General features: G+C 43.9%; 2 protein-coding genes across 2 annotated transcripts in view; both read left to right on the top strand.

The window, feature by feature from the left end:
* Positions 1 to 3,745, top strand: part of si:dkey-151g10.3 (serine/threonine-protein kinase WNK1) — a 38,298-nt gene extending 34,553 nt beyond the window's left edge. The window contains exon 25 of the mRNA XM_047039701.1: positions 281 to 3,745. Coding sequence (XP_046895657.1) covers positions 281 to 865 — 585 coding nt within the window. The 3' untranslated portion in view covers positions 866 to 3,745. The remainder of the gene's footprint in view (positions 1 to 280) is intronic.
* A 176-nt stretch (positions 3,746 to 3,921) lies between these two features.
* phf8 (PHD finger protein 8) lies at positions 3,922 to 15,566 on the top strand. The gene is given in 23 exon segments (XM_047039626.1): positions 3,922 to 4,205; positions 4,796 to 5,130; positions 5,224 to 5,309; positions 5,514 to 5,640; positions 5,772 to 5,932; positions 7,596 to 7,737; positions 8,000 to 8,186; positions 8,624 to 8,786; positions 9,156 to 9,243; positions 9,596 to 9,702; positions 9,863 to 9,954; positions 10,051 to 10,140; positions 10,247 to 10,375; positions 10,377 to 10,541; positions 10,655 to 10,737; positions 10,902 to 11,074; positions 11,335 to 11,420; positions 11,621 to 11,739; positions 12,159 to 12,502; positions 12,687 to 12,782; positions 12,887 to 12,996; positions 13,127 to 13,487; positions 13,578 to 15,566. Coding segments are annotated over 22 exon segments (3,096 nt in total). The 5' UTR covers positions 3,922 to 4,205; positions 4,796 to 5,032; the 3' UTR covers positions 13,667 to 15,566.
* Positions 15,567 to 16,185: the final 619 nt, after the last annotated feature.

Consider the following 16,185-nt stretch of genomic DNA (forward strand, 5'->3'; position numbering starts at 1 on the left):
TCATTAAAACATTGGGTACTGTTGTACTGTTTTTATTTTCATATAGTGTGATACTGTGTGTTGTGAAATTTGGGAATTTATTATTTTCCTTTTACTGCATCCAAACCATTTATTTTGCCCCAATAGGGAACAAAGAAAGTTCTACTTATATCTCTTACAGTTTAAACAAATGCTGGACTTATGTAGTGCTGACTACACTTTAGGATGGGGAGTAGATAAATGTGTCTCCTTGTTTGGTAATATTGACTGTGCTAATAAGTCCTGTGTGCTATCCCTCCAGGTGACTCCTCCAGGCTGGTTTCCAGTGGAACTCCTGAGCCCCCAGGCGCCCCCTGTGCCCAGCTCCCCCAGCCCGGCCCCCTCTCAGTATCCATCTGCTGGGGGTGGGGCCCTGCGGTCTCCGGGACCACCACCACCGCAACAACAAACGACGCAGATGCCCCCGGTGGCGCAGCTGCAGCAAAGTGTCCATCTCCAGCAGTCGACCCTGGCACAGCCTCACACGCTCCAGCCGATGCCCTTTCAGCAGCCCCCCCCCCCTCTCCCAGTCCCAGCCCACGCCGCCGCAACAGGTCGCCCCCCTGCCCCACACCGCTCCGCTTCAGAATCCACCTCTGCTGCCTTCCCAGATCCCCCCTGCCGCCTCGCAGACGCCCGGCCCCGGGCCCGAGTCCCTGCCGCCCGGCACGGGCGCCCCCTCGCTCTCACACGGAGGGGTGTCAGCCGCCGGGGGGGCCTTCTGCTCCTGCTCTTCCTCCTGCTCCTCCTCCTCCTCCTGTTCGACTGCTGCTCTGCCTTCCAGTGCCAAACGTCACCCGACGCCCCCAAACTCCACTCTTCCTCTAGGGCAGCAGTGAAGCAGTGACGCGGGGGCAAGGAGCTCTCCCGGGCTTGGAGGGAAGTCAAGGAAGATGGGAGAGGTGAAGAGCAAACGTATTGAGAGTGGACGTGCGTATGAGAGCTGACTGAGAATGAGCAAATGGATGTGTCGATGAAAAGATGGAGAGTGAATGTGAGAGATGGTAGACTAGCATGTACAGAAAGAGGGCGGTATCGAGCAAATGGGCTTGGGCTTCTGAACTATGGTGTGTTTGGGTTGTTGAGTTGTACAAATTGTTGTCAATGTGTGCTTGTGTGTGTGTGTGTGTGTGTGTGTGTTTGTATTGCCATTTATTTCCCAAGTACATATCCCTTGTGTGTTTTCAAACCAATTACCGGTCTTTTTTCTCCACTCGGTTGGTCCTGAACTCTTCCGAAGCAGAGACATGAAGGGAACACACACCAAATTTGACATTTAGTCAATGCTTGCATTGGAAGGACTATGAATTTAAAAAGTGCAATTACTAGCTGTCATCTAAATTGATCATTCTGTGTTGTCTGTGGTTTGTCAGGAAGGCATAAACTAAATGTTTTTTTTGTTGTGTTTTTTTGAAAGCACGTTGACAACATTCAGACAATTGAAATCAGCTGATGTTTTTAAACAAGTAGGCCTATAGCACAAATGTTTTAATGGGCAGTGACAAATGATGCTGTTTGAACAGCAGCATGACTAAAAACAGAGCATGGCGATGTTATGGCTACCATCACTACCACAATGCCACTAAGCACACTGTTCTACAGTGTAGAGCACGGGCTAGGCATGAACTTTGTGTATTATATTTTACATTGATACGTAGTAATAATAATTTAGATTAGGCTAGAGACTATTTGAAATAACACAAGGATTTACCCAAGAAAACCTTTGAGGAATTTATTTTATTAGTCTATTGATCAAATTAACTTCATTGTTATTAGGTTTGGTGGACTTGAGGTTTACTGGAATCAAACTCTTACCAAGACTGCATGACCTTACCTTGCCTGGATTTAGTGCAATCTGTTGACACAAATACTTAGTTTACTCTTGTCTGCCGTGCACAACAACCTGAGAGAATTTAACAGTCCAAAGTAAGTTACTAATATTGAAAATAAGCTCTTAAAAGAATTTATTGAAATATCTGGCCGTACAACTCTCAGCGTTGCATATCAAGGTTTCCTACTTCGAATAACAATGAGAACTTAAACTGCCAAGCACTAATGGATGGGGGAAACCATGATGCTTTGTCCCTATGTTGCCTTTTAGATGGACGTTGGTGAGTGTTTTATTCTTACTTTAGTGTGAGGTATAGGTTTGTGATAATGCTGTACTGCATCAAATTGTTTCCCTACTGCTTTTATGTAAAGCAACCTCTCACACAGTTGTTGTCACTGTACCTAATTAACTATGTTTACTTGGTGCCCAGATTGTTCTCACCTCAAGACACTGGGTGACTGGCCCATTCAAGCTGAAGTCTTAGTCTGATGTCAGACAGCATAGCAAGAGCCTCACTCTCCAGTTTGTCACATGTATTACTTAATCGGTGATGTGTTTTTGTCCTGAATGACTTCTGAATCAGACCGGAGATGAGCTTATTGTACACTTGGAAAGGTTTACTTAATTCTGATTTGTTATTTCCACCATTTTCCATCTAACTGTATTTCAGTGGTGTACTGCAGGGATACACATGGAATAGATACATCTGTAGACTATGGAATTATTAGTGCACTTAGCCATATACACATTTAATAAAGGATAGATCAATATAACAATATATTTTCTGAAATCATTCTCAATACAATAAGTAAAAGAGCATCTCAGTTGTTTATTTCTTTCTTTAAAAAAAAATATAATAATGTCAGAGATTTTGTGCCACAGCAAAGAGGAGATTGTACAGTATGTGACAAACCGCAAAATGTGAGATGCACTTAAAGTGGAAGGTGAAACAGCTTGTGCTTTTGGTTGGTCCAAAGTGAATCTTGACAGTTACATATGAATCTAGAATTAACACAATGGTTTTCAGTTGATGTTGTTTTTAGAGACAACCCACATTTTCACAGTTATGTTATTATTAATGGAGGTGAGTTACTGATCTGTCAAGTCAAATTCTAACATGTTGACCCACACATCACAGAAGATGTCATTCATTTATGATAGGAAATGTGGAAATCTCCCTGTCCTGAAGTGTTACCAAAATGTTATCTTAAAGAAAAAAATATTTTTGTATTTTGAAATGGGGGTTGTATAAAATGTAAAATGTGTTCTCTGCAGGAACTAAAGTCTGAGGTTATCTGAAACCAGAAACATTGGTTCTCATTAATGCTTATGGAGTTCCCCCTGTCTGTGTTCCACCTATTCTGTTTTGAAGTGGGGTTATTAATCATATTTATACGTTTACAAGAAGTTTTCTTTTGGGCCAAATCCTCTGCGCTTGTATTATTTGTATTTTCTGTATCTATCAGAGATAGCCAGAGTAGTCATACATGTTTTCATTTACAACTTGTAGTGCTACTATTAAACAGTGGTGTTGTGTTGTAAACATATCACTTTTCTGGGAGTTATCTCTCATAATTACAGAAAATACCAATAATACTAAAGCAGTGGATGTGTGTGAGGCAGATGACAGTGAAGAGCAGGAAACGGATCTCGACTCTAACTCTAACCCTAACAACATAACCAACAAAAATGATGAGGCCATATAGAATCATAACCTGGGGAGCCCCAAAATGACCTGAATGAGAACCATGCAATGATTAAAAGGTGATTTGAGCTGAAATAATGACAAAATCTATGTTGCTGGTGATTTAGCCTCTGTACAATTTTAACTAATTCAATTGTTGATTTTATTTATGTTTTGTAACTAATCTAAATAAATGGTGTTTAAACATCAAAGTTGATATTGGAGTATTCATCGGCTCGTGTTAATACATTAGTATTAGTACTTTCTATATACTTACTGCAAGAGTGACAGAGCTCAACTGGTTTACACAATGTATCCTGGCTGCTCCATCCTCGTCTTCTTTGCTCTTCATACACAAGCCACAACTTTATTGTTCTCTGACAACAGACAGTCCACCAAATACTGCCTTTGAAATGGCGTTGCTGGATGTGTAGTTCTGTGATCTTTACAAGCATAGTGCTTCCGATAAAGGGTTTTATCTATTTCATCGTATAATTGGTAACTTTTGGTGTTACACTACACACTTTGATATCGTTTTGGTTGATTAGGAAATATAGTAACGGTTGTTGTGGAATACTTTTCCAATAAAGAAGGCCGCCTTCATCCTCGGCCTTTGGGGAAGGATTTACAGCCGCTTTCGAATGCTTGGCCGCTCCGCAACAAGAAATTGCCGTAAGGAATCATGTCCGATGTTTTCTCTATATTGATTAATTACGACTTGAAAGTGAATATATATATGTCTCGGAAGCAAACTGCTATTTGAGTGCATTGCTAATGCAATGTATAGTAGTTGTATTTAATTACCTTTTGTGTTTACTACCTAGCAAGCTTAAGCTAAAATAGGCTAGCTTGCGCTAGGCTACTGTAGCACAGTTAGACTAGTAGCTAATAGCCAATGCTTGTTGCTAAGTCGATAGGCTAACGTTAGCGCTCCTTCACTGGCCGGTCGAACAACGAGTAGTGCTAGCCTGCTAATGTTTGCTAACTTTGCTAGGTAGATTATTTCATATTATGCTAGCATCCTTTCGATTCAGTTTAGCAAAAGCTAGCTTGCTATCGTATTTCTATAGATTGAGTAGTTGATAGCCCCGCAGAGGGTGTTCCCTGTCCAGCTTGGACCTGCTAGTATAACTTATGTATATACATGACATTTTGTGTTATGAAGTGTTTACGCATGTGGTTTTGTTTATATATAGCTCCATGCAAGTGCTTACAACTCTCAGCAAAGAATCAACTCATCAGTCTGTCTCTTTCTCCCACAGGCACCTAACTCTGGAGAATGTTTTGTACCATGTTGGCAAGAGGCACCTACATCAAGTGAAGTGACAGCAGCAGTTCACCTGTGCCCCTTCTGCACTAGTTTGATCTAGACTCCAATGCAACCGTAACATAGTGTTGACTTTTGTCAAACGACTTGGACCCTTTTTTGTGTAGGTCTGTTTCTACCAAGAGTGGACTGATATCTGACAGTACAGATCTAGTTTCCATACAAACCCGGTATGGCGTCTGTACCCGTGTACTGTCTGTGTCGCCTACCCTATGATGTCACACGCTTCATGATTGAGTGTGACATTTGTCAAGACTGGTTCCATGGAAGGTAATTGTTTGACATTTCAGAGAGCTGTACCATGTTGTCAGGGGTTTGTATTCAAAAACTTGAGTAAAATGTGCCATGCTGTGTTTTGTCTAGTTGTGTTGGCGTCGAGGAGGATAAAGCAGCAGACATTGACCTGTATCACTGCCCCAATTGTCAAGTCAGCCACGGGCCGTCTGTCAGTAAGTCCTTTCTCTTTGAATTGACCTCCCTGCCTTCCTTTTATCTCAGTCCACCATTGTTTGTCTTTATTTTCCCCCGTGTGGGTACGTGTGGATATCTCTCTGCAGAATTCAGGCTGCTGTGCGAACCAGGTTGTGTGTTTCAACCAGCCATGTGAATTAATTGGAGTTTTCTGTGTCGTTTCCACCCTGCATGTCTTGCAGTGCGGAAGCGCCGAGGGTCGAGCAAGCAGGCGGACGCCGGAGGAGCCGGAGGAAGAGACGGTGGACGACCAGTCAAGACAGGAAGCCCCCAGTTTGTTAGAGAGCTACGCAGCCGCACCTTCCCAAAGTAAGGACCACAGACCTTCTTCTGCGTTTGGTTCTTTAGCATCGTGGCATGGGAATACACATTGTAAACATTCCCCAACAGAGAATATTCTTTTGCCTGCTTATAATGTGGTGTGTGTGTGTTCCACACAGTGCGGATGAGGTGCTGCTGAAGCCGTCGGGGGCCCAGCTGACGGTGGAGTTCCTGGAGGAGCGCTCCTTCAGCGTTCCCGTCATGGTGCTCAGGAGAGACGGACTGGGCATGAACCTGCCTCCTGCGTCCTTCAGCGTCACCGACGTGGAGCACTACATAGGTAAACTTGCCCCTCTGCAGTGTTTCCCCTAGGATTTTTTTTAGCCGTGGGGGCAGGTCAGGTCTATACCCCCCCCCCCCCCCCCCCCTCCCCCGCCGGCCAAAACAATGTGCTAACCCTATATTTCGGAGCAGCTTAATGTAATAGCTAATGTAATATTGCACATATTTTCGTCCTATTTCCCCTAAAGAAATACAATTAGTATACTTAAAGACACCTTACAGTGTGTTCTAATGGCATAAATGCTGCCAATGAATAATTGACGTAACAATTTATTGTAAATGCAATGGCCTAGCCTACAGATTAAGGTAGGCCACCCGGAAGCATGTACACTGTCTGCTTCATTTGATCTTGATAGGCTAAGCATTCTGTAGCAAATAATAACAATATACCCACTATTTATTCATTAAAACTAGGCTACTTAAGCATAATGATGCACCTAAAATACAAACGTGAGCAAGGGCAGTAATCGCTATCGAATCAACAGACGTGCAATTTCGCTAGCAGGGGAAGAATACAGACAACGAAAATCACCAGTTAACTTAATTTAAATTTGCAAGAACTATAGACTAATACAATAACAGGCTTAAATGAACTGACAACATATAACTTATAAATTATACGAGAATATATTGAGAATAATTTATAATCTCACCTGCGCTTTGAAGCGCGTCTGTGCTATTCTCCGACATGCGCTCTAACAATGACGGCTGAATGACGGCCTAAAATTTTGTAAAGCTCTATTTCTGATACCGTGGCGGCAGAAATTTAACGGGGGTGGGCCGCCACGGTAAAATCAACATAGGGGAAACACTGCCCTCTGGTCCCAATACCTGAAGGGACCAGACCTGCTGCTCACCAAGGAAATCTAAGGTCTGGTCAAAGTGGATTCGTTCAGTTCAGCTTTGTCAGACTGAGTCCAGTTAGAAAACCTCACAACATCAAAACCCACAGACAAAATACAGCACTAGCACAGTACAGATAAAAGAAGACAAGCATTGCCACTCGCTACAGTCGTGTCTGATTAAGCAATATCACTCAAGAGGGAGGGCTGTCATACTGAATGTCAGCACGGCTGTGATTATGTGGCTGTGCTGATATTCAGTATAACAGCATGACCTCAAGTGTGATATTGCTTTTATGCAACAATCCTACATATGCCATTTATTAGTAAACAGAAATAAGCAACAACAAATGATGGTTTGTTTGTTCATTTATTTGGCTCCGCCAACACAAATAGTTTTGTTACTTGACTGGCTGAACTGTTGCCAAGCAACACACATTTCTGCACACTATCTTGCTACTCTGTAGGTTTACATGTTGCAGGCCTTGGTATCATGTACACGTATGTATAACCAGTGAAGACATGTTCATTTTGCGCTGCAAACTTTGTTACAATGTTAGAACAGTCGTTGGAATGGGGGAGTTATACATGTATAGTTAAAGAACATGTGTGTGTATGGTGGAGGGATACATGCATAGTTAATAGATCATGTGTGTATGGTGGAGGGATACATGTATAGTTAAAAGTCCCAGCACTGTTTTACTCTCAATCAGCACTCCAATTAAAACTAGCTGCTGTATTACTAAATGCAATTCATGTCCGTTTTTGGATTAAAGCTCGAAAGTGGTTGTACGAAACTTTTGATTTGCTCGAATTCAGGCGCAGACAAAGAGATAGATGTGATCGACGTGTCCCGCCAGTGTGACCTGAAGATGCGTCTGGGGGACTTTGTAGAGTACTACAACAGCCCCAACAGAGAGCGGACGCTTAACGTCATCAGCCTGGAGTTCTCTGAGACCAGGTACACCACAACAGCCCTCTTTAGCCGCCTCCTCCTACTGTCTGGGAAGATGTCGGAAGACTCTTAAATGCAATGTGGCATGTGTCTTCAAGCCCGTCAATAAACCTACATCACTAACTAAAGTGAGGCCTCCTGAGAGTGCCAGACTATTCTACCGCAGTTGTTTAAAGCTGAGTTGGCAGTACTCGGTAATAAGTCCCAAAAGGGCTGAGTGGCAGTAGTTTTTTCCTCAAATACAAATTGCTCGCCCAACCTTTCCTAGGTTGTCCAACTTGGTGGAAACTCCAAAGATCGTGAGGAAGCTCTCCTGGGTGGAGAACCTGTGGCCTGAAGAGTCTGTGTTCGAGAGGCCCAACGTTCAGAAGTACTGCTTAATGGGTGTGAAGGACAGCTACACAGACTTCCACATTGACTTCGGAGGCACCTCCGTGTGGTACCATGTCCTGAGGGTAAGGAAGGAGGGGGGGGGGAGGGGGGGGCAGTGGAAGACCTGTATTTAGGGATAGGATGGCCGATGGGGCAAAGGATTGGGGAACGTGGGTATAGCCCTCATCAATATGAAAACAGTGTAAAACATGGGTTACAGACTTTAATCTTCCCAAAGGCTCAACGTAGACTTTGGGGGAGATTACTGATTCTCTGAGCTGGAAGATAGGGGGCCGTCTTCTGTTTAAGCCCACCTCTTTCTGGAAGGGTTGAAGGGTTTACATGACATGCATACTTTGCAGATCTCCGCCCCCAGCAACATCACTTGTCATAAGATACAATTCAGCATCTTTCCTGTTGTTTTTGATTTGTTCAAAAGTCTGATTCGTCATTGTGTTCAGACAGTAATTGTATATCTTGAATTCATGTTTATGCAATGTCTCTATCTGTGTGTCTTAAGGGTGAGAAGATTTTCTACCTTATTTCCCCCACGCCTGCCAACCTGGCACTGTTTGAACGTTGGAGCTCCTCGTCCAATCAGAACGAAATGTTCTTTGGCGACCAAGTGGACATGTGTTACAAGTGCTCCCTCAAACAGGGAAACACCCTCTTCATCCCAACAGGTAAGCACCAGCCTTGTCAGGGGATTGCCTTGTTATGACCATATGTCTTAACAATTTACATCACAATCGTTCACTGTCAATGGTTTTTAGTCTGGGAGAGAGACCCTATTTATCTATGGGAGAGACCCTATTTATCTATGGGAGAGACCCTATTTATCTATACGAGAGATGGACTATTTATCTATGGGAGAGACCCTATTTAACTATGGGAGAGACCCTATTTAACTATGGGAGAGAGACCCTATTTATCTATGGGAGAGAGGTGCCTGGAGTGTTTCAGATCAAGCTCATCAGTGTTTGTAATCTGGAGTGTTTCAGATCAAGCTCATCAGTGGTTGTAATCTGGTGTGGTTCTGTGTTGTGTTTCAGGGTGGATCCATGCTGTGCTCACTCCTGTAGACTGCCTGGCATTTGGTGGGAATTTCCTGCATAGCCTCAACATTGACATGCAGCTCCGGTATGCCCCTTTTACACGCTGAACAAAACATATGAATGCAACCATTTCAAAGGTTGAAGGTCATATGAGGACGTCCATTGAAATTCCATTGAATAAGTGAATTGGTCCCTAATCTGTGGATTTAGCAATAGAAGTCTTTTTTTTCTTTTTGCGTATGAAATTCCGGGATGTTTTTACTTCAGCCCGTGAAACGTGGGACCAACACATTACCTGTTATGTTTGTTTTTGTTTAGTACCTATTTCAAATCATAGTAATCCTTAGCGTTTTTTTGTGGATACTTTAATAGGATACCAATTTTTGGTGAGGGAGTATGTTGGATTCATGCTGACGTACACTGTGTTTCCTCACCAGAGCATACGAGATAGAGAAGAGGCTGAGTACAGCCGACCTGTTCAGGTTCCCCAACTTTGAGACAGTCTGCTGGTATGTCGGCAAACACCTCCTTGACACATTCAGGGGTGAGTTTTCATTTGATCTTATCTCGGATCAGATGATTTACTGCTTTCCATCATCCCCTCCACTGTCCTGTACACTGGTTTGGTGAATGGACATTAAAAAGATAGCGGGTCCAGCCACTCTACTGTCGCTTCAACAAGCTTCCGCCGGTGTGTTTGCCAGGTCTGAGGGAGAACCGCAGACATCCTGCCACCTACCTGGTCCTCGGGGCCAAGGCTCTGAACAACGCATTCCAGACCTGGACCCGCAAGGAGGTCAGTCCAGTGGGCTCAGCAACCTGTCAGCGCCTTGGTCAGAATGTGTATGTGTGTGTGAGTGAAATGTTTGACATTGTGCTTGGTCCTGTTCAGGCACTCTCTGAACACGAGGTGGAGATCCCAGAAACCATCAAGACTCAGCAGCTGGTGAAAGACTTGGCCAAGGAGATCCGCCTCGTTGAGGTAAGCCCAGATGTCATGCGTCTTCTGAACCTCTTCCCGCCCATTATATTCACAGAATATTATATAATATCTGTCCCAAACAACTGTTCTCCTCCCTCTGTCACAGGACATCTTTCAGCAAAACATTGGTCGTACCGGACTGCCCAGTTTCCCCTCCCCCCTGTCCAAGGCTCCCCTGACAGCTGCGCAGAACCCCGGACGCCCCCCCGGCAAGAAGAGAGGCCCCAAACCCAAGGATGGAGGAGGAGGAGGGGGGGGGGGTCGTGGGGTCCCCGGGGCCCAAGAAGAAGGGCCAGAAGAGCCTACTGAAGGCAGAGGCCGGGGAGTTGGACCTCCTGGAGATCCACACCAAACACACGCTCAAGAAGTTTCAACCTGGCAAGTCCAAAAACAAGAACAAGGTAGGACCTGTCATCCAGAACATGAGCTCAATGTCTTTGGGCACCTGCGATTGTTCATCTTTTTTTCCCCTCATCTATTTGACATGTACTCTTTCACTTCTCCCCCTCTCCAGTTGGAGCTACCGCTGGAAGAGTTTGAAGGCAAGCTGAAAAAGAGCAAGCTAAAACTGGTGTTGACCAATGGCAAGATTCAGGGGTGAGTAAGAGTTTGTACAACATGGCGTTGAGAGAACTCCCGTTCACACGCACTGGTTGAAAATGGAGCCCTCGAGGTCAACAGGCTCTTCCACCATGTGAAAATACAATCTTCTCTGACCCCTGCTTTACACCTGCTTTACACTGTGTTGTCTCTGGTTGCAGGAAGAAAGGGGGGCGTTCTGGCAGCAGTAACGGGGCGGGCAGTGCCCCCCTCTACCAGAACCTGGGCACAAGCTCCAGCCTCTCCGACTTTGAGTCGGAAGATGAGTTGCAGATAGACGAAACTCCGCCACCTCGACGCAAGTCCGCAGGGTCCAGCAAAAAGAAGCTGAGTGGTGAGAAAAGAGGCTTAGGTCTGTGCAGTGGAAGGATCCAGTAAAGGCTGTAATGCACTTACACCGTGGTGCACTTTTATTCCATTATGGAGCAAATGCAGCTTTGGCTATTCTCCTTGATGATGATGAAACAGTTTAGCCCATTTCAAAGACTCCCCTGAGTTTCTGTAAGGAATGCAACCTGGCAACCTTGTTGTCAGGTTGAGGAAACACCTGGACAGGGGTGTTGAGAGGTGTTTCAACCGGTGTGTCTCCTGCAGGTCTGCCTAGGAAGCTGCCCCGAGCCAAGCCCTGCTCCGACCCCAACCGCATCAGGGAGCCAGGAGAGGTGGACTTCGACATTGAGGTGAGACATACGAAACGGAGGCAAATTTGCTGTGAACTAGCGTAACACACACGTCATCAAAACCGACCACATTCCTATGACATTTGTTGAACATGTTCACGTAAAACAAACGTGTGCCGCATTGCGTCTGCATACGAGTGAGGCCGCAGAGACGTTGGGTGTTTTTTCCTTTTTAATTCGTATTTCTTTCTTTTTTGTAGGAGGATTACACCACAGACGAGGAGACCCTGACCGTCCATGGGGTGAAGGGAGGCGCCGGGGGCATTCTGGACCTTCTGAAGGCCAGCAAGCAGGTGGCAGGGCTGGACTCTGCTCTGAGGTAGGTCCTGGAATCACCTGCCCTGAGCTCACTGACATTCTATACTCAACATAACCCTCCTGGATTTAAATATTCAAACTGTGGCCTGATATTTAAATCATCTGAGATTTCCCGTGGGGATTGTGTAGATGGGATGTCATTTGGCACAATATCAAGAAAATAAACACGTTTAAAACATGTCGACTGTATCGATGCTTTTATGGAACAGGAATACCCAGCTACAGATGCACTAATAAAAAATAAAGTTTTTGGGCTTGTGTCATCTTCTCACATTGCATTTGGGAATCTGCTTGTTGCCATTCAATTCAAATAAAAAGGAAATATTGGCTGAGGCAAAGTCAGTGTTCCCCGTGGTTTTTATTTGGAAATCAACTCACTAATCGGGCCCGTTTTCACCCGTGTAATTTCTCTCCTCTAAGCGAGGAAGCCCCAGCCTCCCCCAGCACGCGTGACGCCATCCAGGGCATGCTGTCGATGGCCAACCCTCCTTCTTCCTCCTCCTCCTCTTCCTCCTCCTCCCCCCTCTCCATCTCCGGGGGCCTGTCTGAAGGCTTGGGTGTGGTCAAGGACAAAGGGGGCCGGGCAGTGTGGGTGACCGGAGGAGCCAAGAAGACGGGAGGCGGCGAGAAGAAGAGTGCCGTCCCTCGCACCGTCCAGCGCCCGGGGAAGCGTCCGGTCAAGAGGCCAGCGCGCCACCTCAGCGACGAGGACAGCCCAGACGAGCAGGAGACTCTGGGCACCTGTTTTAAAGACTCTGACTATGGTGAGGCATGGTTTGTGGTGAAATGTGCTCATGCACAAACTCACACCCCTACTGCTGACAGGTTACTGCCCCTTTGAGGCAACCGGCTCCTCACAGCCCAGTTGGTTACTGTTAATGATGGAGATAATTAAGTCCAACATGCCTTTTTATCCAAACGTACTCTAACCCTGCTTTGTTTTTTCAGTTTACCCTTCCCTGGAGTCTGACGAGGAAGACCACGCCAACAAAGCCAAGATGAAGAGGAAGAGGAACTGGGACGATACACCTTGGAGCCCCAAAGGTACATGACTTCTTTTTTTTTTTTTTTTTTTTTACGAAAAATCCTGTTTTATCAAGGAAGGTTTCTGTTTAATCCCTCCACGATATTTCCCCTGTTTCTTCTAGCTCGGGTTCAGCCCACCCTCCCCAAACAGGAGCGCCCAGTGAGGGAGGGGGCCAGAGTGGCATCTGTGGAGACCGGCCTGGCGGCAGCCGCTGCCAAACTGGCCCAACAGGTAGGAGGAGTGCCCTGTTTATATTCTGGCTGGGCGTGACCAACTCTGACAACGTCTATATGGACAAGGCATCAACCAGGGGACGTTTTGAACCATTGTCGATTCACTTTTATACTTTCCTCCATTTTAGGAGCACCAGAAAACCACCAAAAGGAAGTACACAAAAAAGCAGCGTCCGCCTGCCCCTCCAGCCCCCCCACCCCAGGCCGACCCATCCCCTCCCTCGCCCCCATCGGCCCCAGAACCAGAGCCAGCTGCCTGCAGCCCAGACAGGAGGGAGTGCTACTCTGCTAGCCTGCTGGACCACGAGTACACAGCCGGCCCAGGCCCCTTTGGCCCAGGAGGACCCAGGGGCAGTGCGGCCATGGCCCCCGGGGTGTTCCTCACCTCCAGGAGGCCCTCCCTCTCCCCCCAGAACAGCAGCACTTACTCTCCTTCGGCAGCCTCCCCTGCAGGTCTGGCAAGCCCAGGTTCCGTGGGAGCCGGTCAAGGTACGTACCACAGATACTCTTGGACACCACACATTGAACATGCGACATGTCTTTCTTTCGTTAGCTAATGCACTTCTTCATGTTTTTCAGGTAAACGTCCAAAAAAAGGACTTGCAACTGCGAAACAGAGACTTGGGAAAATTCTGAAAATACATCGCAATGGCAAGCTTCTCCTGTGAGAGTCAAGAACAATGCTTTGAGCAAGATCTTTTGGGTTTTTTGTCTGAAAGATTCCTGGAGGACATTTGGATTTCAGTAAAGAGAACTTGAAGGACATGGCCGCTTTAAGAAAGACTGATTTATATTTTGTATATATTGTTTTATTTAACTTTTAGTTTCTGTTTGGCATCTTATTTTTTGATAGACTCTTTATCAAAACCCCCAGTCCCTAAACCAACCTCTTCATTTTGGTCCCATGCTTCCCCTTCTATTCATATCTGTAATAGTAGAGCATGTTGTGACCAAATTCATGCACATCTTAAAAGAAAGGGGAGAAAATGTCTGAATAACGGTAAATTGGTCAATGAAATTAACACCCACCAATTGAATGTACATGCAGAAAACATGTACTGTTAATATTGTCAATGAAAAATAATGCAACGCTTGATATTTGATTATCTAGTTATGCCCTTTGACTTTCAGAGTTTGTGTTTTCGTCACAGGCTCGTTAAGGGGAAAATGACTCCGTAGTCGGGGGTTTATGGACTCATGCTAAATGGGACTCGATTTGTCTATGATGATTTATGGGTTTGACTTTTAAATATGTGTGCATGTGTTTAAGGGGTCATTTTTAGTTTAGTTTTAAACCTAATGATCATCAGCCAGCTATTGTGGAATTGCATTGTAAACCTCGCTAGAGCAAATCCTTGATGAACAGGACACACATTATTCAGAATTCAGCCCAAATTAGACTTTTGGATAAGTATAAATGGAGTTTAAAATGTTGAAAGTTTAGGGTGCTTACAATTACCATTGGTTTTGTTTATTCATCTACAGATGGGTATTGTTTATGTGTTTGTTGTAGCATGCCATCCCACTCTTGCCCTGTATTTTTCTCATGTTATAGTTTTTCCCCTCAGTTAGTCTGTTTATTGTTACATCCCATCCCCATTTAGTTGTGTTTCTATCCAGCCCACTCTGACACGTAGGATTATTTTGTGAATTATCTTTACAATAATTGTTGTAGATATTTAAGTCATGTCTCCCAGAGTTCGATTGTTCAGTAGCTTTATTTTTAATTTTACATTGTTCTTTCGTAAGTAGAGGACAATTAGGTTTTTTTATGTGTATATATTTACATTTCTATAGCCATCTGGTCAAAGCAGTAATGTAGTAACATAGACTCTAGTTCCTAATATTTTCATCATTTGTTTCAAAGAGTCCATTACAGATCTAAAGCTTCAGAATAATGGATGGATTTTTATTTTATCTGGAAGAGATGTTCGGTGGACAAAATTCTAATTTCATGGAAGGACATTAAAGTTAGTAACAGTTGAGACATTCACATTATGTAAATAATTGTTGCAATCTTCTTCTTTTTTTATAGTTAAGCAAAAAAAAATGTTTAAAAAACATTTCTTAACATACCTTGTACAATATTCATAAATGTCACTTGCAAAATGTATGAAATGGTAAAAGGTTGAGTTTTGTTTATTTGTATGCAGTAATTATGTCATGGTTAGTTTGTCATGTTGTATTGTTAATGTAAAATGTTTGTGCTGAATAACTGCCCTTTTTTGTTTCATTTCCTTTGTTTTGTTTTATAATAGTAATGGTCATATTTACTCTTATGTCAATGTTCTATATGGTAGACATGGGTGTAAGTATTGACCTGTAAGAAAGAATGCATTTGGCATTGATTTTGATCTCAAACTTCTGAATTGGTTGCCTGGTAACATAACAATGGGCCAGCACTGCAGCATGAATGTTTGGTTTTAGTTTTCATTCCATCATGACATACCACAGAGAATGATGGCTTTGATGCAGATTTCACTTTCACAGTCCTGTATGTTTGTGCTTGAGGAACCGTCAATTATTGTGGCAAGGAGCATTTACATTGTATTAAACACCCATTCTTTATATCTTCTTGGATTACCTTTTTTTAAACATAACATTTTTACCCATGGCTTGACTTTAATCTGTGAAAATAGAACACAGATGACAAAGAATTACAAAAAAACTAAGTTTCTATACTGAATGTTTGTGTTTCAATAGTGGATAATGGTGCAGTTCACAATTTCTCTCAGGGTTTATTTTATATCTCTGTTTTGTTACTAGCTTAAGTGATAATACACCAAATTTGATTATTTACATTAACAGTTAGGCTTAAATGTGAGTGTCATTTTTATTTATTTATTGAAAACGCTGCAGATGTTTTCTCCTGGATTTCAGTAAGCTTCAATGCATTTTCATGTTAAGCTGAATTAAAATATATTTTTCAAAGATGTGTATGTGCTTTATATGCACCTTGGTTGATGTAGTTATTTCTCATAATTGCCGAATGAGAGACTGATTCAAATCAAGTTTGGGAAAAGTAATTAATACGATTTTGGTCATGGTAGGTGTGTTCATGTTGTAATTAAACGTAGCCGACTGTTGACAGCCTACAGACTCCATCGTCGTTTAGTATGCAAGTAAGGATGACTTGTAATATTAGTTACATAATTACTGTTACATGATTGCCCACTGAGAATATTAC

This window comes from Hypomesus transpacificus, chromosome 18, assembly GCF_021917145.1.
Source record: "Hypomesus transpacificus isolate Combined female chromosome 18, fHypTra1, whole genome shotgun sequence".
Lineage (NCBI taxonomy): Eukaryota > Metazoa > Chordata > Actinopteri > Osmeriformes > Osmeridae > Hypomesus > Hypomesus transpacificus.